Source organism: Gasterosteus aculeatus, chromosome 20 (genome assembly GCF_964276395.1).
Source record: "Gasterosteus aculeatus chromosome 20, fGasAcu3.hap1.1, whole genome shotgun sequence".
In the NCBI taxonomy this organism is placed as follows: Eukaryota; Metazoa; Chordata; class Actinopteri; order Perciformes; family Gasterosteidae; genus Gasterosteus; species Gasterosteus aculeatus.
The window spans coordinates 17874322-17901833 of NC_135707.1; the positions used below are offsets into that span (position 1 = coordinate 17874322).

General features: G+C 44.9%; 2 protein-coding genes across 5 annotated transcripts; one reads left to right on the plus strand and one right to left on the minus strand.

Annotated features, from left to right (window-relative positions):
• The first annotated feature begins 4825 nt into the window (after positions 1–4825).
• LOC144389785 (amine sulfotransferase-like) lies at positions 4826–17275 on the plus strand. The gene is made up of 8 exons (XM_078095569.1): positions 4826–4950; positions 11792–11937; positions 14300–14453; positions 15011–15222; positions 15748–15874; positions 15990–16084; positions 16197–16377; positions 16965–17275. The coding sequence occupies exons 3-8, from the start codon at positions 14303–14305 to the stop codon at positions 17087–17089; spliced, it is 891 nt and encodes a 296-aa protein (XP_077951695.1). The 5' UTR covers positions 4826–4950; positions 11792–11937; positions 14300–14302; the 3' UTR covers positions 17090–17275.
• rwdd1 (RWD domain containing 1) lies at positions 8840–27402 on the minus strand. 4 transcript variants are annotated; one of them, XM_040164292.2, is made up of 8 exons: positions 27107–27402; positions 26882–26975; positions 26391–26456; positions 25991–26121; positions 24365–24508; positions 23454–23586; positions 23285–23347; positions 22747–23045 (listed from the first exon to the last, which is right to left on the minus strand). In XM_040164292.2, the coding sequence occupies exons 2-8, from the start codon at positions 26952–26954 to the stop codon at positions 22933–22935; spliced, it is 723 nt and encodes a 240-aa protein (XP_040020226.2). In that variant the 5' UTR covers positions 26955–26975; positions 27107–27402; the 3' UTR covers positions 22747–22932. The 4 variants fall into 4 exon arrangements, with proteins under 4 accessions (XP_077951697.1, XP_077951696.1, XP_040020226.2 ...); XM_078095571.1 differs by lacking the exons at positions 22747–23045; positions 23285–23347; positions 23454–23586 and adding exons at positions 8840–9118; positions 9220–9352 and having other exon boundaries at positions 27107–27265; XM_040164291.2 differs by lacking the exon at positions 27107–27402 and having other exon boundaries at positions 26882–27067.
• Positions 27403–27512: the final 110 nt, after the last annotated feature.

The window sequence follows — 27512 nt, forward strand, 5'->3', positions numbered from 1 at the left end:
GTACTTCCTGCTCACGTGTCTTGCGCGTCTATATCTGCAGGTGACGTGGTTACGTCATGAACATCACATTGCCCTTTTTTTTTTTAATTGAACAAATACAAACCTGTCATCTTAACATTCTGAAAACTGGGCTTGCTATTACATCAAATCAAACAAACTTCAGCAATCGTACCTGCTGTACCTGCTATATTTATAGCGTATTTCTAATTCTAGAAACAGAAATAAAATTCTATTTTAGACTGCTAAAAGGGGAAATCACCAAACTTCTTAACCTTGGCTAATACAGTCCCCTTTCAAATCAGAACATTTCTTCTGCTTACAGTCCCTAAACTAAGTATAATCCTGTAGGTAGGCTGGAGGACGTCTGTTGTGCCTTGAGGGATATCTTGGCGTTGTTGTGCTCGTGAAGGCATCACTGTAATCACCATCATCATCAGTGTCCGGTGGGATGTCCAATATTTCTGGTGAGATCTTCTTGAAGAATGAAGCATTCCTGACGATGGAGTGTCCTTTTCTGGCTGCTGTGATCATGGATCCTTTGGCTTTGGTCACGGTGTATGGCTTACTGTTATATGGTGTGGTGAGCTTATTGTGCTTGGGTTGACGATGAAGCACAGTGTCACCTGGACTGAGAGTGTGGTGTAGCACGACAATGAGAGTCTGCATGAGATTTCATTTTGGCTTTGGCCTTGCTGTCTTTTGCCCTCACTTCGGAGTCTGAACTGTTACTGACAGTGTGAGTGAATGAAGGAATCTTCGTGTACACCTTGCGTTGGAATAACCGCTCTGCAGGCGAGCTTTCTGTTGTACTGTGGGGCGTAGCTCGATACTCACGTAGAAAGATGTTCAGCTGTTGTTTCCAAGGAAGTCCCTGTGTTTCAGCCACACGAACAGCTTTGCCAAGTGTCCGCATGAACCGTTCAGCTATTGCATTAGCTTGAGGCCACAGCGGTGTTATCCGGCGGTGATGGAATCCTAGATGATCTGCGAACTGGTCACTGGTGAATGGGGGACCATTGTCAGTTTTACAACTCTGGGGATTCCAAACATGGAGAAGACTTTGTCCATGACCGGAATGACTGTGTTTGCCGATGTCGACCGCACACTCTCTACAACTGGGTAGCGTGTATACTCATCCACGATGACAAGCAAGTACTCTCCAGTCGGAAGCGGTCCATAGACGTCTGCACTTACACTATGCCAAGGAACTTCTGGCAGAATTGACATTTTTAGCGGCTCCTTGTGTGTGACTGGTGTGTTGGCCTGACATGTTAGACAACTGCGTACTGCGACTTCTGCTTTGCGATCGATGTCTGGAAACCACACCTTGGTTCGGAGTGGTGCTTTTGTTTTGACAATGCCCTGGTGTCCCTCATGGGCTAGTTGTAACACTCTGTCTTGTAGGGCTTTGGGAATCACTATTCTAGTGCCCCGCAGTATAATGTCAGATGCATGTGATGTTGTTAGTTCACTGCTAACTTGTCTAAACTGCTTTAGTATGTCAGCATGTTGTGACTTGTCAGTTTTATGCCATGTGTTGTGTCTGATGTGAGCACCAACCTCTTGAAGCATTGGGTCTGCAAGTGTCTCTGTCTTGATCTCTGTGTGTCATTGCTTTAGGTGTAGCATGACTCGCAATGAAGTCCACATACTCCTCTGCCACTTTTGCTGCACGAGTGCTGTCACCTGTCTCAGACAACATGGGATGCCGAGACATATAGTCAGCTGGGTTGTCAGCCCCCTTCCTGTATTCAACCTTGAAGTCGTAAGGCTGAAGCCTCAGTCCCCATCTCTCGATCCTGGCAGGTGGTTTGGACTTGGGATTGTTCCATATGATTTCCAGCGCCTTGTGATCCGTCACTAGAGTTAAAGGATGACCATAAATGTACAGGTGGAAATGTTCACAGCCCCACACTATGGCCAGTGCTTCTTTTTCTGTTTGAGAGTATCTCCCCTCTACATCGCTCAGGGACCGACTGGCATATGCAATCATGTACTTAGCCCCTTGCACGTCTTTTGGACAGAGGATAGCACCCAGTCCAACAGGGCTAGCATCTACAATCAGTTCCGTTTCTCTGCCTGGGTAGAAATATAACATCGTAGTGTCGCTGGTTAGCTGGTCTTTCAGTGTCTGTAATGCAACTTTCTGTTCTGGGCCCCATACCCAGGGTGTGTCTTGTCTGGTCAGCTTGCGCAGCGGTTCTGAGATTGAGGAGAACTCTCTGATGAACCGGGAGCAGTAATTAGCCATCCCCAGCAGACTCCTGATTTCTCCTGGATTTTGGGGGTCTGCAGCCTACTGAACTGCAATCACCTTCTTGGGATCTGCTGAAACACCTCCTGCTGAGAAGAAGAAACCAAAAAACTCAAGCCTTGACTTATTGAACTCACATTTTTCCCGATTGAGTGTGAGACCGCTTTCCCAGTCTCTGGAACAGTGCTCGGAGGTTGTTGTCATGGTCAGTCTGGGAGGCTCCGTAGACAATGATGTCGTCGCTGAGGTTCTTCACACCAGAGAGACCTTGCAGTGTCTGGCATATAGCATTTTGAAATACTTCCGCAGCAGAGGATATACCAAAACTCAGTCTCTTGTAGCGCCTCAACCCAATGTGTGTGGTGAAGGTAGTGATGTACCTGCCGTCTGGATGAAGCTCTAGCTGGTGGTATCCAGCTCTCAAATCCAGTTTTGAAAACACTGTTGCTCCGTTTAGCTCGTGTATCACGTCGTCCATGGTGGGAGTTATGTGCCGTTCTCTCTCTATAGCTGTGTTAGCTTGGTGCATATCAACACAAAGTCTGACTTTGTCTGGGTCTTTAGGCTTGGGAGGTGCAACGATAGGTGAGACCCACGGTGTCGGGCCATTGACCTCCTCAATGATGTCATCTGCCTCGAGTTTCTGAAGCTCATCTTCGACCTTCTGGCAAATGTGGAACGGTACACGTCGATGTGGTTGGCATGAAGGCTTGATGTCAGGATTTATGTGAAGCTTTACCTGAAAGTCCTTCAGTTTTCCGATCCCCTGAAACAGTTCCGGATGATTTTCCACCAGCTCATCTGCGACTGTGCGACGCTGTTGTGTGGACGACACTGCTGTGACTATTTTAATCAGTCCCAGTGCTTTAGATGTTTTGTAGCTGAGCACGTTAAATCCATCCCCTTCAACTACAAAGAATGTGCATGTTGTGTTTTCCTGTCCTTTCTCCACACTGCACTTGAAACTACCTTTGAGTGGTAATGGAACTTTGGAGCGAAACGGGTAATTCTTGGTGCTGGTGTGGTTCAGTTGAGGACGTGGCATCAGTTTCTCGAAGCTTGTTTCGCTAACACAGTTTGCAGAGGCTCCTGAATCAATTAAAACTACCATGCTACTGCCATTTAACTTGATGGGTGTCTGTGGCAGCTCTGAGACATTTTATCCGAGGGAGGGAAGGAGAGAATTAGTTGGGTGTCATCGGCATAGCTGTGGTAGGAGAAGCCATGCGAGCGCATGACAGCGTCGAGAGAGTTGGTGTAGAGCGAGAAGAGAAGGGGACCCAGGACGGAACCCTGAGGACCTCCCGTAGTAAGAGGACAAGGTTCCGACACAGATCCTCGCCAGGTTACCCGGTAGGTGCGGCCGTCGAGGTAGGACGAGAGAAGGGAGAGAGCAGAGCCTAGAACTCTAGCAGTGTGGAGTTGCTCTGAGACAGCAAGGAGAGCAGTCTCTGTGGAATGGCCTGCCTTGAAGCCTGACTGGTGGGGGTCAAGGAGGTTGTTATGGTGGAGATAGGAGGAGAGTTCGTTAAAGATCGCACGTTCAAGAGTTTTGAACAAAAAGGGAAGAAGAGAGACCGGTCTGTAGTTGTTTTCTTCAGAAGGGTTGATGGTAGGTTTCTTAAGGAGAGGGTTAACTCTTGCCTCCTACAGAGGATTGGGAAAACAGCCAGATAACAGAGCATTGTTGATGAGACAGGTGAGGAAAGGAAGAAGGTCAGGTGTGATAGATCGTAGAAGATGTGATGGAATGGGGTCAAGAGGGCAGGTGGTCGGACGGGCAGAGGTTACTAGGGTAAGAATGTGGCCGATAGAGGTGAAGCCAGTGGGATGCAAGAAGTAGGAGGTGGGTTTGAGAAAGAGGAGTGTATGTCGGCTATTTTCTTGGTAAAGTAGTTAACAAAGTCACCCGGAAGAAGGGGGGAGGGGGGAGGAGGACTAGGGGGTTTGAGGAGGTTGGAGAAGATCGAAAATAGTTTTTTAGGGTTAGAAAATGAAGATTCTATTCTGGATAGGTAGAAAGAGCTTTTGGCAGCAGAGATAGAAGCAGAAAAAGAAGAGAGCTTAAAATTCAAGCAGGTCGTCAGGTCGTTTATATTTACGCCATCTCCTTTCCGATGCTCGCATGGTGGCTCTCATGGCACGCGGTTGAGACAGCCACGGAGCCGGAGGGGACTCGCCAGTCCGTCGGGTCATCAGAGAGAGTCTAGAGAGGAGGAAAGAGTTGAGAGGAGAGTCCCTGCAGCAGCGTTCGGATGCAAGAGTGAGTCAGTAGAAGGGAGAGATGATAGAACAGGAGGAGGCCAGAGAGGAGGGAGAGAGGGAGCGAATGTTGCGACGAACAGGTACAGAATCAGTCAATGGGGCAGGGTCGTTAGTTATGGAGAGTGGGAGAGAGATGAAGTGGTCAGACACAGGAAGTGGAGTTACAGAGAGGTTAGTGGTAGAGCAGTTTCTAGTAAAGATGTAGTCAAGGTGATTGCCGGCTTTGTGAGTAGGAGGAGAGGGACTGAGTGACCGAGCGAAAGAAGGTGTAAGAGGTCAGATGACTTCTCTGTCTGGATGTTGAAGTCACCCAGGAGGATGAGCGGAGGGCCATTTTCAGGGAAGTTGGACAGGAGAATGTCCAGTTCTTCCAAGAAATGACCCAAGGAGCCTGGCGGACGGTAAAGGACAACGATAGTTAATTATACCAGGTGAGTATCTCAGTGTGTACATGATGGTATAATTCAAATCTTTGCTTAGTCGGACTATGCTATCTTTCGGGGGGAGGTGCTATTATCCCAATATGTATGGCAGTGAATAAATCGAATCATTGGCCGGAAGCATGTCATATCCGATTCGATAGGTGGCGCTGTGTTCCTTACAACTAGTTGTGATACAGCCATTTCCGCTTGACGGCTTCACCACTACCAACAACATCAACATTACGAGAAAGATGGCGAACGGAGAGCAAGGAGAAGCTACATCCCTCTACTATTTTTGCATGATGTTAATAGGAGTACAGCGAATGCGAATGGCGCTATTGGCTGATTTGATAACTGAGAGAAGACGCCGTCGGGATCTCAAGCATGCGCAAAGACGCAATGTCCAGTACCTTATCCGATTCATAGTTACATGCCGCAATAGTCGAACTATCAACTGGATCGGATCGAGTTATCCAGGGGTGTCAATCGGATCATAGTCGGACCGCACATAGTCGGACAAAGGTGTTTACATGAAACGGATAATTCAATTTCAGTCTGACTAAGCCAGTTATTCGAATCCATGTAACCACGCTGACTGTTACAGCATGGAATTCGAAAGACAGTGGTGGAAGAGAGTAAAGAGAAAAGCTCCATTTGGGTGAAATGAGTAGACCTGTGCCACCACCCCTGCCAGTGGGCCTGCGTGTGTGGCTGAAGGAGAATGAGAGCGGCCGGGGTAGATGTGTTCTCAGGTGTGATCCAGGTCTCGGTGAGAGCGAGGAAGTCAAGCGACTGCTGGATAGCGAAGCCGGAGATGAAGTCTTCCTTGCGAGTAGCTGACTGGCAGTTCCAGAGGCCTCCTGTGACGAGGTGCTGGACATGAGTGGAGCGGGTGAGATAGATGAGAGAGGAAAGGTTACGATAGAGAGCGGATCTGGCCCGAGGCCTGTAGTATCTGCGGGAGGAGGTTCGGACAGGTATGGGTAAAGGGGTCAAACACATAACCAAAACTAGAAGAAGGCGCCGCATTCAGCTGCCCCGAAGACTCCACGAAAGACTCCCTAGTCTTTGTCCTGCTCGTCTTCGTGCTGCTAGGATAATCTAACGCTTCACTCGATCTGTAGTTAAATACTCCCTCGTTAGTGGGAGTTGACTACGGCTGCGCTGACCACTCCCCTGTCGTTTAGGAGAAAAAAGGTTGATTGGCCTCGACAGAAACTCCTCAAAATGCAAAACACCAATTGCTTGACACTCTAATAAGTGAACAATCACCATGTGGCGTTTTGACAAACTGAGAGTTTAAGAATTCAAATCTTATTTGATTCAGAAGTGAAGGCAAAACCGACTTAGATCAGGTCAAACCTAGCAGAGTTAGGTACCTGAGTTAAGAACATCTCTGGTTACTAGCATGCTGAGTATCAGATTTGGAGATTTCACCAAAGTAAAAGCCCTATAGCCCTATATCTCCATATTTGAAATGCAAAAAAAACATAATTCTCAATAGTTCCAGGCAAATACTAGTGTACTCATGTTAAGGACCTCTCTGACTACTACCATGATGATTATAAAGTGTTTTTACTGTACAGACTTGGAGATTTCTCCAAAGTAAAAGCCCAATTTTTGCAAGTTCAAAAACACCATATCTCCATTTTTGAAATGCAATAAAAACAGATTCATCAATAGCTCTCTCTCTCTCTCTCTCTCTATATATATATATATATATATATTGAAGAAAAGCTGCTCCCGACCAGGTTATGTTCACAGGCTCAGTTGCCATGGTGACTGACCCTGAGCTTTAGTTACCTCCCTTTGTGAAACAGACGGGCCACAGTTTCCCTCATCTCAGGGTTAACAAACTCTGAGTTTCCACTAAACCCGCTTCTTGAAACGGACCCCAGGGCCCTGCATTCGTATTTCAACTGGACATTGAGCCCAAACACACCTCCAGGCTCTGTAAGGGCTGTTTGACCAAGAAGGAAAAGGTCTAAAATAGAAAACCTATTCTGGTTGGTTGAGCATTTTCTTTTTTCTTTTTATTACCACATTTTGTATGTGTTCCTTCACAGTTTTGATGCCTTTAATATGACTCTACAATGTAGAAAACCTTTGAATGAGAAGGTGCATTCACACTTTTGACTGGTACTGTGTGTATGTTTGTGTGTATAATATACTTCATTGTGTCTGTGGGGAGACAATACAGATGAAAACATTGTTCTGCATGTTGTCAACTTTGACAACACCTAAATGTACATCCGAAATGTACATTTAGGTGGATTTATTTTAAATTCACATAGTTAAGTTTTGATAATGCCTTTTTGTGCATATTTCAACATATATTCAAGATTTGCAGAAATCAACTGGAGAAGTTTCATGGTGATATGAGTGCAATTCATTACTGTCTTCCCCGGTTGTCTTATTACAGCGTAGGCATCTTTTAAGGGCTCATTTCTGAGTTATTTTATTATTCACAAGTTGCATTAGTAGAACTTGCATTTCCCAAACTTTTTCATTCCCATCTATATTCTAAAAGTTATTTTATGTCTGTGCCATTAGAGCTGTATTATTCTACATCCAAATTTCCCTCTATTAAAACTTTTAACTCTACGTCAACAAAATGAAGCAAACTGTAGATAGCAATAGATACCATAACAACCTCCTTGACCCCCACCAGTCAGGCTTCAAGGCAGGCCATCCCACAGAGACTGCTCTCCTTGCTGTCTCAGAGCAACTTCACACCGCTAGAGCCGCCTCTCTCTCCTCTGTTCTCACCGGACCTCTCTGCTGCATTTGACACAGTCAACCACCAGATCCTTATTTACTCCCTTCAGGAACTTGGTGTCTCAGGCTCTGCTCTCTCCCTTCTCTCGTCCTACCTCAACGGCCGCACCTACCGGGTAACCAGGCGAGGATCTGTGCCGGAACTTTGTCCTCTTACTACTGGAGTTCCTCAGGGTTCCGTCCAGGGTCCCCTTCTCTTCTCGCTCTACACCAACTCTCTCGGCGCTGTCATTCGCTCGCATGGCTTCTCCTACCACAGCTACGCCGATGACACCCAACTAATTCTCCCGTTCCCTCACTCGGACACCCAGGTGGTGGCGCGGATCTGTGCCTGTCTGACTGACATCTGGATGTCCGCCCACCATCTGAAAATCAACCCAACAAGACTGAATTGCTTCTCATTCCGGGAAAAGATTCTCCTACACAGGACCTGACGGTCAACTTTGGCAACTCCGTGCTAACACCCACTTGAACCGCTAGGAACCTCGGCGTCAAGAATACGTCCCCTTCTCACTCAGAAGGCAGCGCAGGCACTGATTCAGGCTCTTGTCATCTCACGCCTGGACTACTGCAACTCCCTCCTGGCTGGTCTCCCTGCTACCGCCATTCGACCTCTGCAGCTCTTCCAGAATGCAGCAGCTCGACTGGTCTTTAACCTTCCGAAATTCGCCCTCACTACTCCACTCCTGCGCTCTCTTCACTGGCTACCGGTGGCTGCCCGCATCCAGTTCAAAACATTGGTGCTCACGTACTATGCTGTGAATGGATCGGGTCCAGCTTACATCCAGGACATGGTCAAATCCTACATCCCGACCCGCACTCTCCGCTCTGCATCTGCTAAACTGCTCGTCCCTCACTGAGAGCAAAACACTCGACCAGATCACAACTCTTTGCTGTCCTTGCTACGAAATGGTCATAGTTATTATATAAGTTGCTATTACATAAAAGGGGGATTCTGGAAAACAATAAAATAGTATTTAAAAATACCATTGCTGAATGCACCTTAAAATACGTGTGAATGCAGTAATATTACTTGTAATGTTAAATCTTGCTTGTTCTGTGCCAGGAAAACATATAGTGCCCTCTGCTGGCCAGGTAGCACCAGGACGTCAAACGGCACTAGAGCCCAGTCACACGTTTATTCAGTCAATTAAATGGTTCAGGCATTGAACTTGTTTGTGTGTGTGCGCGTGGATGTAAGTTTGTAAACAGTGTGTAAAAACAAACCAATATCTAACAGATCCACTCTGAACAAAACTGCTTTTCTGTGATATCCAGGATATGTAGTAACAATATTGTGTAACAGCTTTACAAAAGCAGCAGTTCAAACACTCACTTTCTTCAAGGAACTGGATGTCAGACGTGTCCAGGTTGTGGTCCGTCTCAAACAGCTGTTTACCTGGTGAGGTGCAGATTACATTCTCTTTAGTTCATGCGTTTTCTTTTTTGTAATTAACGTGGCAAGTCGTGAGCCTTTAAGTAAAAACATCACGAGTTTACCGGTGAGTTTGAGCTTCCCTCCCTGCTCCTCCTCTTTCTGTTTTTTACTCCTCAGCTCAGCCATCTCCAGCTCAAACTTGGCTTTCCACGTCAGGAAGTTTTCAATGGTTACCACCGTGCCATGGAACAACACCTGACAAAACACCCACACATCAGTATACACAACGCTGTCACTGACCACTGATTGGTATAATTCTTCAACCTGGACCCTAGTTTGGGACTAAAGGGGACAAATTGAGGGAAAACCCCCTCAAAGGAGGTGGCCGTTTGTTGGTTTAAGTCATCTCAGGACAAATGAAGCTGGTGGTCTGGGAAGATCTAGGATTTCTGTCCTTCATAGAGGACCAGCTGCCTCTTCTGAAATAACACTTCATGTGACTTTATAGAAAAATGATTACAATTGTAAAAAAATGATGATAATAATAAATACAATAGGAACATCCAGGGCAGATGGAGAGAGCCTATTTCTGCATTTGTATATTTGACTGTCTACAAAAAAACAATTCTAATGACTCTGGTCAGAAAAGTTGCAGTACATGTATGGACCAACAACTAAGTAGCACAAAGACCAAAGGAGGCATCAGCAAAGGAAAAGTAGACACAAAGTTCTAGGCTAACTTACCGCCCACCTGGTAGACACAGAGTGCTAAAAGCAGCACGCTGAAATCAACCTTGTTCACAAGCTAAAGGTGTTTTGTTAGCGGTTCAGCCCTTGTTTGCACGCCATGGTGGCATATTGTGATTCCACCTGACGCATTGCGCTCTGTATTTGTTATTTAGGGTCTCATACACTACATTGGGGACCTCGGTATGTCACATTTCTGGGAAAACCATCATGTAGGAAAATCAGGAATACGTTTAACGGTGCAGTGGAAATGAAACCCCATTATGGGACAACACCGTAGGGTGGCTTTCATAAGGTGCTCGGTTTGTTCTGGGTTGCTGTAGCAACATGAGGGGACCTGCTTCCTATGTTGATAAGAAGAGTTCACACATTTGGAAAAAATGTTTTTATTTTTCTCTCGCAGTCTATCATTTGCTCATTATGGCCTTTTCAGGAATCAGGAAACATTTATTGCCATAATATGTCAGATATAAGGAATTTCACTTGGCGGTTGGTGCGTGACAGTACGACAAGACAGCAGGACAGCAGGTGCACGAGTAATGAAATAAAAAAAAATGCTAATGATATGGGTTAGTAGTATAGTGCTGTGGGTTAGTTTAAAATAAAATAAAGTTAAAGTAAAAAATATTTAAAAAAAAAAAAAAAAGTGCACTAGCGAACAGGAAGTGACAAAAGTGACGTGTGCAGAATGAAAGAAAGTGACCGGTGGAATGTCAGAGTCAGTCAGTGGGGGACCGGGCTCCTTTTATGAGCCCGACTGCCGACGGGAAGAAACTGTTGGTGTGGCGGGAGGTCTTAGTCCTGATGGACCTCAGCCTCCTGCCAGATGGAAGGGGCACAAACAGGTTTTGTCCGGGGTGAGAGGGGTCGGCTACCATCTTTTTTGCTTGCTTCAGGGTCCTTGAAGCGAACAAGTCCTGGAGGGACGGCAGATTGCAGCCGATCACCCTCAAGAAGTGGATCATCATCGTCTTTGGCAGGTTGAATTTCTTCAGCTGCCTCAGAAAGAACAACCTCTGCTGAGCCTTCTTTGAGGTGATGTTCAGCTTTGAGGTCCTGGGTGATGATGGAGCCCAGGAAACGGAAAGAATCCACAGGCGTGACGGGGGAGTTGCACAGGCTGAAGGGCCTGTGCAGAAGCTAAAGGTGGGGCTCTGTTCCTCCGGAAATCCACAACCATCTCCACTGTCTTTAGAGCATTGAGCTCCAGGTTGTTTTGGCTGCACCACGACACCAGATGGTCAGACTCCCACCTGTAGGTGGACTCATCCCCACCAGAGATCAGTCCAATGAGGGTGGTGTCATCCGCCAACTTCAGGAGCTTGACAGACTGGTGACTGGAGGTGCAGCTGTTTGTGTACAGGGGGGAATGGAGATGTTGTTCTTAGAATGGGGAACAGGTGGTGCCTGAACTGCATTTGACCCAGATAGTGCTGCATCTTTTCGCAACATGTTCGTGTGCTGGGGTTGTGACTTGAAATACATGTTTGTGCAATCTGGCCTTTAAGCGGCCTTCACCCATTATTACTATGAAATTTATAGTAGTAAGTGTAATTTCATTCTAGCGTAAGCGTGCATGTTTATATTTTAATACTCAACAGAACCCTGTCAATGTTGCCCTGCGATTGGCTGGCGACCAATCCAGGGTGTACCCTGTCTATCGCCCGAAGTTGGCTGGGATAGACTCCAGCCCCCCCGCGACCCTGTGTGCAGGATAAGCAGTTTGACAATGGATGGATGGATGGATGGATGGATGGAGAACCCTGTCAATGGATCAGTCTGTTATGTCTTATTTTCAATTTATTTCCGTTTGTTAAGAAAAGGTCACCGGGACCCTCTGAGTGCCTGCTCAAACCATGGATATGCCGTTGTGTATATGTATAAATACATTAGGCATATTTTAACATTTGTAACAGCAGACTATCTCTATCTCTCTGTCTCTCCGAGGGGGAGGAGGAAGGAGGTAGGAGGTGGAGTCGCTGGCACGCTTTTGGAGCAGTGGGCCCGATAAAGCGGAGTTTGTGCGCGCGTGGTCGTGCAGAAGGATCGTGCCATCGCTGCTCGTGCGTCAGACTGAGGAGCCGCTGCAGCAGGTACGCGACACGTTGGCGGCTGTGCGCGCTGAACGCCGTGCGAGTTTATTTATGCCGTTTGAACTAAAATTGAGAACAAACATTTCTTTCATGCACAAGTCAGTTCAGATTTTGAGCGTGAAACGTATTCTTTCCAGACGACAGTTATGGAGCCAAATCCAGGTCAAAGGTTTTGTTCATTTGATAAACAAACGTGAACCTGAAAGGTTTTTTTGTTGAACAGTGAAAAATAACAATAACAACAATGTATTCAAAATAAAAATAAGTGGACGAAAAATATTTTCGGGATGAATATAGTTTTTGGGAATAATATATATTTTTTTTCAATCTTCACTTATATTTATTTTTTGATATTCACTCTATAATATTTTTCGGTTGCATATTTTATATTTTCAGATTCAAAATATTTATATTTTCACTTTCAGATCTTTTTTTCTGCGTTCGAATCTTTGTTTTTTCACATTCGGACTTTTGACCATGATGTGGCGCAGGGGGCGGGCATCAAATGGCATCAAATGGCATCAAATGTGAACTTTTAGGTTCACGTGAACTTTTAGGTTCACATTGTTTTTCAAATGAGAACTTTTGACCTGGATTTGGCTCAATAGACGGTCACGTACGATGGTTTATATTAAATCCACCAGATAATGCACCTCTAAACATAAAATCTCAGTAAACAATTGAAAAATTCAAAACAACACAAAAAGTATCAAAGTAATCGGTGCCATTAGTTGTTTTTGTTTTTGAACTTGAAGTGCAAGGTTTTTATATATGCTTATTTATAATTTATAATTTATAATAATAATGCATTTTGAAGAATAGCCATGAACTAAATGGTTATTCACGCTGTTCGCTTTACTGTTAAAATGATATGTAGACTAGTATTTAAGATTCGTATCAACCGGCAGGGCAATACCTAAAACTGCAACTCACAAAGGATTCTGGAATGTCCCAGGCTGTGGTTTATGGGATTGATTTAATAGTGTAATTTAAATATCGGAATATTTAGCCATTTCTAATTTGGTCATTTCCTAAATTACCTGATTTAACAACTAATAAATGGGAAATCGAAGAGGCTCGTAGGTCGTTGTGATGATTAGAGACAATGTTGTGACGGGTAAGAAGGCGGGTAAATATATTGTTAATCTGCTAAAGCTGGTTGGGTGAATTTGGAGTTTGTCACAATTAAATGTTGCGTAATGTTCAGGGATGATGTGGATGTGGAATGATGTAACACACTCCGTTTACGCACCTCTGGAGTTTTGGAAATGGTGTTTACGCACTTTAAAGTTCCCCGCACCTTGTATTCTGCTGTTAAAATAATCCCATATCTATTTGGTGTCATTTTAAAATACCTAAAAATAAATTCCCTTTTATTGAACGCGCGAATCACTGTCTCGCAGCTGCGGCGGCTCCACCAATCAGGATGCACACACAAACACACACACACACACACACGTATTACACGGTTAAGCTGTAACACAGTGAGCCCATTTCCAGGAGCCTTCATCTATTTTTCCGTCAGGTCCTACAGAGGTCCTTTCTTTTGTCTCTCCCTTCAACCCCTCAATTTAGTGAGGCCTACACATACTTAATGGATTTCTTTGAATTTACTAAACTAAACACATTTATTCACTGTCATTGATTTGATATGACTAACTGATAACATCATGGAATAGAGCCAGGCTAGCCAAAGCGTTGCGTCGCACCGCTCCCATAATATTTCTTCATGGAATGCAGCTGGGTTCTGACAGCTTGATTGTGTGTACTTTATTTTTCTAAATGCATTGCTTAGTTCTTGACTCATTTCTTTGGTAATAAATGGGAGTAATTGAATCTGTGGTGAACAATCAATGTTTCTGATGTACGAGCCACATTCTATGAATGCAATTTTCTAATGTTATTCTTTATTTGTGTTTCTGTGGGCATGCACGGGTTGACTTGTATCAAAACCACTGCATCATATTTGCTTTGCAATAAATTGGTGTGTGTTTGTGTTGGCGTGTGTACTGAAGTTGAAGTTCCATCTCAGATGCATCAAACCCTCCATCATAGTCGTTAATTTCAATAATAAAATAAGTTTGAAAGTCAAACAGTAATCTACCAGAATGCAGGGCGCATGTACAGCACTGATATAACATTTAAGTAGTTGTAACGTGCACGTTTCCATCACACCTTTTTTATAATGACAATAATTCAGATGCATGATAGACAACACTTTTAAAATTGCCCATGAACAGCTATACGTGTCGCAATCTTGTGCAGACATGGTGGCAAAATACTCTTCTTCACAAGCAACAGAACAGAAGCAACATTGATAAAAGAGGGCTATTAAGACCAAATGTCCCTTATTTTGTTTTAGATCATGGACGTAATTGATGACAAGAATCATGGCCTAGTGTCACACAAAGGCTTCCTGCTGATCAAAGGAACTCATGATCCAGATGCGGTTGACATGATTCGTAACTTGGAGATAAAAGAATCTGATGTGTTGGTCGTCACATACCCCAAATCAGGTGAGGAAAACAAAGATTTGAGATCCCTTTTGTGCTTTCTTCATTTGAAAATGTGTCATAGGTGATTAGATTACAAGAGTACAACACTAAATACAATAGTTAATTATTGCTTAATTGTTATCATTTTGCAGCAAGTGCCTTTCTAAAGCTTCAAAGGTGCACAACCAAGTGCCGGGTCACACTAAATACGTAATTCATCACAGACGCCATTTGTTTTTCCCTGTACAGTGTGATCATGACCAGCCCTACCCTGTGTCTGATTGGCTAGCACTCCAAGCCTTCACTGGTCGGGGGGGGGTGGGGGGAGGGTTAGGTTTAGGAGGGAGATCGGTTGGGGTAAGAAAATCTGGTTAATAGAACAGAATTCTGGCAGAGCAGGCAGGGTGAAGGCGTTTTAATCCTGTGTGTTGCATATTGATTTCAACAGAGAGCAGGGTATGAAATGATGGTGTGTTTTGTGAAAAGAAACCAGGACAGAGGCCCATAAAGGACAGGAGGTGAGAGGTGTGCTTCCGCCTGGGAGATGCAAATAAGGCCCATCTTCTCTGTTTTGATAGGGACCATCTGGATGCAACAGATCCTGCTGCTGCTTGAGGCGAAGGGAGATCTGACAGCCATCAGCAAGCACGTTAAATTCTCCAACGCTGAGTTGGTCCCCTGGATCGAGGTGCAAACAGAGGCATTTATCAAGTCTCGGTCACCACGGATGACAGTCAGCCATCTGCCATTCTCGTTATTACCTTCCGCCCTGAGCCAGAAGAAAGGCAAGGTAGGCAGCTCTCTAGCCAAGTGTTTTCTTTTTCATCCATCCATCCATCGTCAACCACTTATGCTGCACACAGGGTCGCAGGGGGGCTAGAGAAAGAAGCCTGGAACATTTATGAAATGCTTGCAAGTAAGAGACAGAATTGACACACCTGCAAGTTCATCAAGATCCTCCCCTCTGGCTTTGAGTTATATAGTTTTAAGATAACACACACACACACACACACACATAATGGACAAGATCTTCAACTGTTCCTCAAACAAGGCAAAACGTGTTGTTAATCTGACTGCGTACAGGTCCCTTTGTTTTGCACTTTTAACATAAAACATTACACCATGAGTTCCTGTGAGATTATCTAGAGATTATCTAGATTCTAGACAAATCATCTTGACTATCAGTTGACCGGGCTCACAAAGTATCTCTCAGACTGCTACAGGTCGATGAGGCGCTACAGGCTTTTATGTATTATTATTGTTTGTGTTGGGGTTGTTCTCCTAACCACTCACACCCAGGCTGTTCCTCTTTCAGGTGATCTACGTGGCAAGAAATCCCAAAGATGTCCTTGTATCTTACTTCCACTTCCATAAGGTTGGAAACATGTTGGAAACGCCAATGGACTTTGACGACTTCTTTGAAAAATTCATGAGAGGAGATGGCAAGTTCTTCAGTTACTCACATGATGGCATTAGGTGCTTGTGGCACGTTGTCACCAGTGCAGCTCAAGGTGAACGTCTAATGTGGCGATAACATGTCTGTCTTCTCCTTTGCAGTATTTGCTTCCAGCTGGTTTGAGCACATCAAGGCGTGGTACCTGCACAAGGATGATATAAACATGCTGTTCCTCACTTACGAAGAGATGGTTAAAGTAGGAGCCGCATTCATTCCTCCCTGTGCTTGAATGTGCTGTAATGTTGGAAGTTGTAGGCTTGTGTGACGACGCATCGGTCTGTTAAAAATACCCTGCTTTGTATGTTCAGGACCTGCATTCCGCAGTGGAGAGGATTGCCTTGTTCCTGGGGTCAGCGCTGACCGACGAGCAGCTGGCCGATGTAGTGAAACACGCCACCTTCAACAACATGAAGAAGAACCCACAGGCCAACTACGAGCGAGTACCAGGTCACCTGCTCAGCCACCACCAGGGCACATTCTTGAGGAAAGGTGAGCAGGGTCACTGCTGCAGATGCACTCTGTTGTGGCACCAAAGTTAGAGAAGTAAAAAAGTTTGCACGTGCTGCCATAAGGCACAATATGTTTTCCTCCTTTTTGCATTGGAAATGAGATGTCTATAACTGACTGACTTAAAAAATATTTTCTTAGGTTTATCAACTTCTCAGGACTAATTCTGGTTGGTTCCGGGAAGTTGTAAAATGCACTAACGGGCATTAGTGGACATCAGTTATTTGTCCCTCCCTGTGATTGAGCCGGAGACAAAGGGTGAATCTTGTGCAGCAGCTGTAGAGAAGATCCGTGTCATTTTGTAACACGCACACAAGAGGGGAATGACTGCTGTACTAATGCTCTATATCTCAGTGTTTAGCACACAGGTTCAGCATTTAGCGGGACCTTCATTTTAAAACAATATTTTGATCCATTCGTTAACATGAAATATCATTGCACTGCTTACGCCATCCGTTTGGGGATTACATGTGCATATGGTGATGGGAATAGGCAGATTTATAATACATGACAGTTTTAGGACTACAACCTTTTTCCCTTTTCCTCCCATCATGTGCTGTGGACACCAGGCACCATCGGCGACTGGAAGAATCACTTCACTGTGGCCCAGAACGAGAGGTTTGACGACACCTTCCACAGAGAGATGGCAGACATTCCTCTGGATTTTATCTGGGACATCAAAGACGTTGCGTGATCGGTTGTTTGTCGCATGACAACAGGAAGGAGAAGATGGTTGCAGCTTCATGAACACCAGGCTCTGCAGAAAAAATAAAACCTCTTTTCCGTCAGCATGCCTGTGCTTTCCTGCAGTTTCACAGTGTTTCATTTTAGTTTTCTTTGATTATCTTTGCAAAGCAGCATTAAAGACAGAATGTGTAATTGATTGAGGACCTCTCTGACTACTACCATGCTGAATATCAAGTGTTTTACTATACAGATTGAGATTTCTCCAAAGTAAAAGCCCTATTTTTGTCGAGGATGCGTGGAGGAGGCAGGACTCAAATGCAGACTTCACGGAAAACAAAAGACTTCAATAGTCAAAAGGCCAAAAACACACAGGAACCAGGGGGAAAAACAACAGGCAGGAAACTACGGACATCCAGGACAATAGACAATGACGCAACAAGTGACACAAGAGACACACGGCTTAAATACACAAGGGAGGTGCAGGTGATTGGACACAGGTGGAAACTATTAGACGAGTGAAGTTACCCGGGGACACGAGTGGCAGAAAACTACAAAATACAACAGGAAGATTTTTGTTCAAAAACACAATTTTTCAAAGTTTGAACTTATATAGTGCATAAGTGCATTCCACCATAGGGTACAAACTCAGAAGAACAAGAAAGTGCAATTTCCTCAAATAAGCCAATTTACAATTTGCTTTAGATGAGTGGCGTTATAAGTACAATGTAAGTGCTACAATTTGTTAGTCTTTGGTCGAGGTAGAGTCTGGAGAGGTGTGTTTTTAGTTTGCGGTGGAAGATGTGAAGGCTCTCTGCGGTCCTGGTGTGTTCAGAGAGCTCGTTCCACCATTTCGGAGAAAGGACAGCAAAGAGTCGTGATCTAGTCGAGTGTTTTGCTCTCAGTGAGCAAAAAAAAAAGCAGAGTGGAGAGTGCGGGTTGGGATGTCGAGTTTCACCATGTCCTGGATGTAAGCTGGACCCGATCCATTCACAGCATGGTACGTGAGCACCAATGTTTTGAACTGGATGCAGGCAGCCACCGGTAGCCAGTGAAGAGAGCGGAGGAGTGGAGTACTGCGGGAGAATTTCGGAAGGTTAAAGACCAGTCGAGCTGCTGCATTCTGGATGAGCTGCAGAGGTCGAATGGCGGTAACAGGGAGACCTGCCAGGAGGGAGTTGCAGTAGTCCAGGCGTGACAAGAGCCTGAATCAGTACCTGCGCTGCCTTCTGAGTGAGAAGGGGACGTATTCTTCTGATGTTGTAGAGCGTGTATCTACGCATCTATCATATTGTCGCAGTGATGTTGGGAGTCAGGGAGAGTTGGCTGTCAAGTGTGACGCCGAGGTTCCTAGCGCTCAAAGTGGGCGTTGGCACGCAGTTGCCAAAGTTGACCGTCAGGTCCTGGGTCGGAGAATCTTTTCCCAGAAAGAGAAGTAGTTCAGTCTTGTCGCGGTTGATCAGGTGGTGGGCGGACATCCACTGAGAGATGTCAGTCAGACAGGCAGAGATCCGTTCCGCCACCTGGGTATCCGAGGGAGGGAAGGAGAGAATTAGTTGGGTGTCATCGGTATAGCTGTGGTAGGAGAAGCCATGCGAGCGAATGACAGCGCCGAGAGAGTTTGTGTAGAGCGAGAAGGGGACCCAGGACGGAACCCTGAGGAACTCTCATAGTAAGAGGACAAGTTTCCGACACAGATCCTCGCCAGGTTACCCGGTAGGTGCGGCCGTCGAGGTAGGACGAGAGAAGGGAGAGAGCAGAGCCTAAGACACCAAGTTCCTGAAGGGAGGAAATGAGGATCTGGTGGTTGACTGTCAAATGCAGCAGAGAGGTCCGGAAGGATGAGGACAGAGGAGAGAGGCGGCTCTAGCAGTGTGGAGTTGCTCTGAGACAGCAAGGAGAGCAGTCTCTGTGGAGTGGCCTGCCTTGAAGCCTGACTGGTGGGGGTCAAGGAGGTTGTTATGGTGGAGATAGGAGGAGAGTTCGTTAAAGATCGCACGTTCAAGAGTTTTGGACAAAAAGGGAAGAAGAGAGACCAGTCTGTAGTTGTTTTCTTCAGAAGGGTTGAGGGTAGGTTTCTTAAGGAGAGGGTTAACTCTTGCCTCCTTCAGAGGATTGGGAAAACAGCCAGATAACAGAGCATTGTTGATGAGACAGGTGAGGAAAGGAATGTCAGGTGTGATAGATTGTAGAAGATGTGATGGAATGGGGTCAAGAGGGCAGGTGGTCGGACGGGCAGAGGTTACTAGGGTAAGAATTTGGGCGATAGAGGTGAAGCCAGTGAGATGCAAGAAGTAGGAGGTGGGTTTGAGAAAGAGGAGCGTATGTCAGCTATTTTCTTCGTAAAGTAGTTGACAAATTTACCCGGAAGAAGGCTGGAGGAGGACTAGGGGGTTCGAGGAGGTTGGAGAAGATCGAAAAGAGTTTATTAGGGTTAGAAAATGAAGATTCGATTCTGGATTGGTAGAAAGAGCTTTTGGCAGCAGAGATAGAAGCAGAAAAAGAAGAGAGCTTAAAATTCAAGCAGGTCGTCAGGTCGTTTATATTTACGCCATCTCCTTTCCGATGCTCGCATGGTGGCTCTCGTGGCACGGGGTTGAGACAGCCACGGAGCCGGAGGGGATTCGCCAGTCCGTCGGGTCGTCAGAGGGCAGAAAGAGTCTAGAGAGGAGGAAAGAGTTGAGAGTCTCTGCAGCAGCGTTCGGATGCAAGAGTGAGTCAGTAGAAGGGAGAGATGATAGAACAGGAGGCCAGAGAGGAGGGAGAGAGGGAGCGAATGTCGCAACGAACAGGTACAGTGTCAGTCAATGGGGCAGGGTCGTTCGTTATGGAGAGTGGGAGAGAGGAAGATGAAGAAGTGGTCAGACACAGGAAGTGGAGTTACAGAGAGGTTAGTGGCAGAGCAGTTTCTAGTAAAGATGTAGTCAAGGTGAGTGCCGGCTTTGTGAGTAGGAGAGGGACTGAGTGACGAGCGAAAGAAGGTGTAAGAGGTCAGATGACTTCTCTGCCTGGATGTTGAAGTCACCCAGGAGGATGAGCGGAGGGCCATTTTCAGGGAAGTTGGACAGGAGAATGTCCAGTTCTTCCAAGAAATGACCCAAGGAGCCTGGCGGACGGTAAAGGACAACGATAGTTAATTGTACCAGGTGAGTAAATCAGTGTGTTTACATGATGGTATAATTCGACTATGCCATCTTTCGGGGGGAGGTGCTATTATCCCAATATACATGGCAGTGAATAAATCGAATCATTGGCCGAAAGCATGTCATATCCGATACGATAGGTGGCGCTGTTTTCATTACAACTACAGTAATGAAATGAGTGGAGCGGGTGAGATAGATGAGAGAGGAGAGGTTACGATAGAGAGCGGATCTGGCCCGAGGCCTGTAGTATCTGCGGGAAGAGGTTCGGACAGGTATGGGTAAAGGGGTCAAACACATAATCAAAACTAGATGAAGGCGCCGCATTCAGCCGCCCCGAGGACTCCACGAAAGACTCCCTAGGCTCTGTCCTGCTCGTCTTGACACCCACGAAAGACTCCCTAGTCTTTGTCCTGCTCGTCATGACTCCCACAAAAGACTCCCTAGTCTTTGTCCTGCTCGTCATGACTCCCACAAAAGACTCCCTAGTCTTTGTCCTGCTCGTCTTCGTGCTGCGAGGATAATTTAACGCTTCACTCGATCTGTAGTTAAATACTCCCTCGTTAGTGGGAGTTGGCTACGGCTGCGCTGACCACTCCCCTGTCGTTTAGGAGACAAAAGGTCGATTGGCCTCGACAGAAACTCCTCAAAATGCAAAACACCAATTGCTTGACACTCTAATCAGTGAACAATCACCATGTGGCGTTTTGACAAACTGAGAGTTTAAGGATTCAAGTCTTATTTGATTCAGAAGTGAAGGCAAAACCGACTTAGATCAGGTCAAAACTAGCAGAGTTAGGTACCTGAGTTAAGGATATCTCTGGTTACTAGCATGCTGAGTATCAGATTTGGAGATTTCACCAAAGTAAAAGCCCTATAATTGCACGTTCAAAAAGACCATATCTCCATATTTGAAATGCAAAAAAAAAAAAATTCTCAATAGTTCCAGGCAAAGACTAGTGTACTCATGTTAAGGACCTCTCTGACTACTACCATGATGATTATAAAGTGTTTTTACTGTACAGACTTGGAGATTTCTCCAAAGTAAAAGCCCAATTTTTGCAAGTTCAAAAACACCATATCTCCATTTTTGAAATGCAATAAAAACAGATTCATCAATAGCTCTCTCTCTCTCTCTATATATATATATATATATTGAAGAAAAGCTGCTCCCGACCAGGTTATGTTCACAGGCTCAGTTGCCATGGTGACTGACCCTGAGCTTTAGTTACCTCCCTTTGTGAAACAGACGGGCCACAGTTTCCCTCATCTCAGGGTTAACAAACTCTGAGTTTCCACTAAACCCGCTTCTTGAAACGGACCCCAGGGCCCTGCATTCGTATTTCAACTGGACATTGAGCCCAAACACACCTCCAGGCTCTGTAAGGGCTGTTTGACCAAGAAGGAAAAGGTCTAAAATAGAAAACCTATTCTGGTTGGTTGAGCATTTTCTTTTTTACCACATTTCGTATGTGTTCCTTCACAGTTGTGATGCCTTTAATATGACTCTAGAATGTAGAAAAACCTTTGAATGAGAAGGTGCATTCACACTTTTGACTGGTACTGTGTGTGTTTGTGTGTATAATATACTTCATTGTGTCTGTGGGGAGACAATACAGATGAAAACATTGTTCTGCATGTTGTCAACTTTGAGAACACATGAATGTACATCCAAAATGTACATTTAGGTGTTTATTTTACAACTGTAGATTTATTTTAAATTCACATAGTTAAGTTTTGATAATGCCTTTTTGTACATATTTCAACATAGATTCAAGATTTGCAGAAATCAACTGGAGACGTTTTATGGTGATATGAGTGCAATTCATTACTGTCTTCCCCGGTTGTCTTATTACAGCGTAGGCATCTTTTAAGGCTCATTACTGAGTTTTTTTATTATTCACAAGTTGCATTAGTAGAACTTGCATTTCCCAAACTTCCCAGTTTTTCAATTTCATTCCCATCTATATTCTGAAAGTTATTTTATGTCTGTGCCTTTAGAGCTGTATTATCCTACATCCAAATTTCCCTCTATTAAAACTTTTAACTCTACGTCAACAAAATGAAACAAACTGTAGATAGCAATAGATACGAGTACTAATCAGTGTCTTGTTTTGCTACTTCTACTCTCCCATCCTTCAGACACAACTACTGCATGTTTTATTAAACCGTTTATGAATTACTGTGCAGTTAGATTCAAAACACTGACCACATGGCCAATATATCAAATATAATGTATATTTAAAAATATCATTCAACATTAGAAGCTTTCAACTCCTCAGCTTTAGATTGGGATAACACTTTTGATAATGACTGCTTATGAATGTCATAGTTATTATATAAGTTTCTATTACTTAAAGGGGGATTCTGGAAAATAAGTGATATTTAAAAATACCATTGCTGAATGCACCTTAAAATAAGTGTGAATGCAGGAAAATTACTTTAATGTTAAATCTTGCTTATTCTGGGCCAGGAAAACATATAGTGCCCTCTGCTGGCCAGGTAGCACCAGGACGTCAAACAGCACTAGAGCCCAGTCACACGTTTATTCAGTCAATTAAATGGTTCAGGCATTGAACTTGTTTGTGTGTGTGCGCGTGTATGTAAGTGTGTATTCAGGAGGATCTTCTCTCCAATTGCTGCTAAAGAGTCTTTCCAAAATAAACGTGACTGGTCAGACGGTCGTATTGCAGTGAGGGACAGGTGTCCCGATTCAGTCCTCATCACTCCCCATCTGTAATGGGTCAAAGTCGGGGTCGTCCTCATCCAAGTCCAAGTCGTCAATATCCTGGAAGAGAGACTCATCCACTTCGACGTTGTTCCCAGCTGCAGAGGGAGAAACAGAGACCTTTATGAGACGTGGATGTGACACATTTAATCTAAAGGCCATCTGAAGCCTTCACCACTTTGTCCGTCACCATCGCAGGTTCACATGGTATGAAACTAGGACTGAAAACAAACCAATATCTAATAGATCCACTCAAAACTGCTTTTCTGTGATATCCAGGATACGTAGTAACAATATTGTGTAACAGCTTTACAAAAGCAGCAGTTCAAACACTCACTTTCTTCAAGGAACTGGATGTCAGACGTGTCCAGGTTGTGGTCCGTCTCAAACAGCTGTTTACCTGGTGAGGTGCAGATTACATTCTCTTTAGTTCATGTATTTTTATGTATGTATTATAATCAACGTGCCAAGTCGTGAGCCTTTAAGTAAAAACATCACGAGTTTACCGGTGAGTTTGAGCTTCCCTCCCTGCTCCTCCTCTTTCTGTTTTTTACTCCTCAGCACAGCCATCTCCAGCTCAAACTTGGCTTTCCACGTCAGGAAGTTTTCAATGGTTACCACCGTGCCATGGAACAACACCTGACAAAACACCCACACATCAGTATACATAACGCTGTCACTGACCACTGATTGGTATAATTCTTCAACCTGGACCCTAGTTTGGGACTAAAGGGGACAAATTGAGGGAAAACCCCCTCAAATCAGATCTAATTGCTCAGGGGGTCAATGTAGGCCAGTGTTATCATTACATTAGAGGGGCTGCACGCCCCCCCTCTTGAAGGTGAACTTCCTTTTGCACGCCCACTCCAAAGCTGTAAACCTGGGGTAAACCCTAGGGCCACTAATTGGGATTTTTACATTATTATTACTGCATGTAGAATCTTTTATTTTTTCTCAAGTGATTTGGAGAGAGGAGTGCAGAAAACTCAATGTTATCTGAAAGGTTTTCATTGTCGAGGCCGATCATTTTCGATGATTCCGACAATGTGGACGAGATCGAGACTCAAGCGAGCGAAACACTCAAAACCAAACAGGTGTTTCATGCGAAAGAGAAAGAAAAAGGTTTGACTTCTCCGTAGGAGTCTTCCCATCATTTTTCCAGACACTACAACAACAATCTGAGTCATCAGAGAAGACGGGAACTTTCAGTAGACGTACAGCGGTGGCATTGCAGCTCACTTAGCGGCTGCTGCCTGCAGAGTTCTCCCTCAAGCGCGCCTGAACCCTTCAGCTCCCAAACAACTAGAAACTACAATTTTGAGATCGGATGGAAATGAAGGATTTGATATTGATATTGATTCATCTCAATGCGGGAGAGTTAGAGGAACGCCACGTGCACTTTTCTTCCCGTTCGTACCTTCTCTGCTTCCTCTGCCTCGGCCTCTTTCTGGCGTTTCTCCTCTTCTCGTCTGTTCTTCATCATATCCACTATTTCGTTGAGTTTGTCCTGAACGGCTGTCACCAGAGTGAAGATCATCACCATGCCCAGGTTCTCTTCCGCCTGTGGAGGACCCACATGAAACACATTGTGGATACGGATCCAGTGGTAACAGACAGATCAGCAGATACTCGACATGTGATTGGAGTCGTTATCCACCATTTATGAATATTATCGATGAGTTAGCAGCAACTAATTAAGTGTTCTCAGATTCTAAATGCATATACACAAAATAAAAGGAACACTTTGAAAACACATCAGACCTCCAAATGTTGGGTATCTATACTGATTTGTACAGTTTAATGTCTTGGACGCCACATCTTTTGAAGGAAAGTTTCAGCCTACAAAGAGCTTCATTTTATAGAAACCCTGAAAATCAAAAGTCAATTGAGGTGAAAATGTGGAGTGTCTTTGATTTTAAAATTCAATTTCTACAACTCAAAATGCTTCTCAATATCTTTTGCGGCCCCCACGTGCTTGTAAACATGCTTGACAGCGACCAGCTCGCTCCTACTGAGACGACGGATGGGCTCCTGTGGGACGTCCTCCCACAGGAGCTCCGGCTGAACCTGCACTCATCTGTGCCATTTAAATGCTGCGGCATTGAAAGTGTGTGCCAAAGGGCCCAAAGTGTGCCAAGAGAATATCCCCCACACCATTACACCAGCAGCAGCAGCCCGAGCCGCTACAGGACGGATCCATGCTTCCATGTTTACGCCAAATTCTGACCCGACCATCTGAACGTCGCAGCTGAAATGGAGACTCATCAGAACCAGCCAAAGCGTTCCCAATCTTCCATTGTCCAGTTCTGGTGAGCCTGTGTGAATTGTAGTCTCAGTGTGCTGTGGTCTTCTGCTGCTGTCGCCCGTCTTCTTCAAGGTTCCCGTGTTGTGGGTTCAGAGATGCTATTCTGCATTCCTTGGTTGTAACGAGTGGATATTTGGGTTACTGTGGCCTTTCTATCCCTTAAGCCAGTCTGCCTGTTCTCATATGACCTCTCGCAGCAACAAGCCATTTTTGTCCACACAGCTGCCGCTCACTGGATATTCTCTCTTTTTGGGACCGTTCTCTGTAAACCCTACAGATGGTTGTGCGTGAGAATCCCAGTAGATCAGCAGTTAGTGACATAAGACCGACCCGTCTGGAACCAACAACCACAACACGTTCAAAGTCACTTAAAACCCCTTTCTGCTCGTTTTAAACATCAGCAAGTTGTCTTCACCACGTCTACGTGGCAAAAGGCGTTGAGTTGCTGCACTGTGATTGGCTCATTAGCAACAACAAGTGCACCTAATAAAGTGGCTGGGGAGTGCATGTGTGTGTGTAAATATATATATATAGTTTTTTCTTAAACATTGATGTGATAATAGGACAGTTGTGATGATACACATTTATATCAGGCAGTACAACTGAAGCCATTGTAGTTGTGAAAGTTGTCACTCACAACGCACAACTCAAGTCTAGACAAAAAACCCATAATGTTTCTTCTAGTGACCAGGAACCAGTATCTATTAAGGAGACCATCTTAAGTTCAGATAGACAGACCTGCTGCAGCAGTAAGGCGAGGATGTCCTCCACATCGGTGTCCTCCAGGTTCTCCTGGGAGAAGATCTCCCACTGCGGAGGCTCGTCCGGGTACTTCTCTACATACGTGAACTTAAGCGTTGCTTCCACAACTGCGAGAAGAAAGCAGACAGCTTTTATAATGACGGTTTACCACATTTATACTTAACAAGCGCACAGCTTCAGTGGGGTGTTTACTAGACCGCTTACAAGTCATGCCAACTCTGGCATGATGTTTAACTCACTATGTCTCTACAGGTCGATTAACACCACTATTTTCATCTTTGACAATGGTGAGATTTCATAACATGTCTTGTGCGTACTATGGATTGACATGCATCCAATCACACACACACACAGACACACAAATCGGCATACTCACTTTCACCATTTTCCCCTGCGTCTGACGTCACAGTGATGGTGAAGCTGGTGGGCTCGTCTGAAAGAACTACAAACGTACCCGGGTTAATGGTCATATATGATAACAATGAAGATTGTACCGGACATCATCACAGAAAACAATGAATGATGTAGCGTTTGGCATTTTATTGCTCAATGCAATAAAAGGCGGCACGTTGTACTCGTTGTGGGGACAGTTGCACATAATTTGAATGGAGTTTGGCGTAACTTGGTTAAACGAGATACTGCGTGTAGGCCCACTGTACCAGCGCGTCAAGTCAGTGCTGCACGTATGACATGTAGCTGCAGTACAGCCACACTAAATACATACAACAGGGCGGACAAGCAAATAGCAGTTCAGCTATTGTTGGATTTATCTTTTGATTCAAATTGCGTTACGAGTCAACTGACGCGCCAGCATGCTAGCTAGCTCACTTTCGACTCTGTCTTAACTGGCATTGGTTAAATTCCCACCTGTAAAAGAGTCGGGGTAGATGGACTCTATCGCTTCAAGTTCGTTCCTCTGCTCTTCGGCGTAGTCTGTCATTTTCGCGAGGCTGCAGGTTATCTGGAAGTTGGACAAATCATCACCGCTACGTTCGAGCTAACGCTGGCTGTGCTGCGTGCTGCACCGTGCTGATCGATGACGTCGGTGTTCGGACCGTTTGGTCTGATACTGGTATAGTTAACGTTACCTACCTGCGTAAAACTGTATTTCAGGGACAGGCTATTGTTTAAGCTTTTATTTACACCAGATGTGGATTTATTAAGCCGCTTGTGTTATGTTCAGGGATTCGTTCCCCGCCTCAGTGTGACAACGACTGAACCTGTCGTTTTGGATCCATTGGTGAGGTCTGCGAGCGCACGCGCAGACAGCTCAACAGAGCCACCCGGTGGAGAAGGTCAGAACTACAAGAGCCAATTAGTCTGGTAAAAAGTTACTGGTTCATCCATGGAACCACTTGGGCCTGGAGGAAATGTTTCTACATAGGGCTAATCAATTTCATCAAACATCCCAGAATGATTTAATGCAACAAAATGAAAGTATCAAAAATGCATAACTACTTAAATATTTACTTATTTGTGTCACCCTCACAGGTAATTC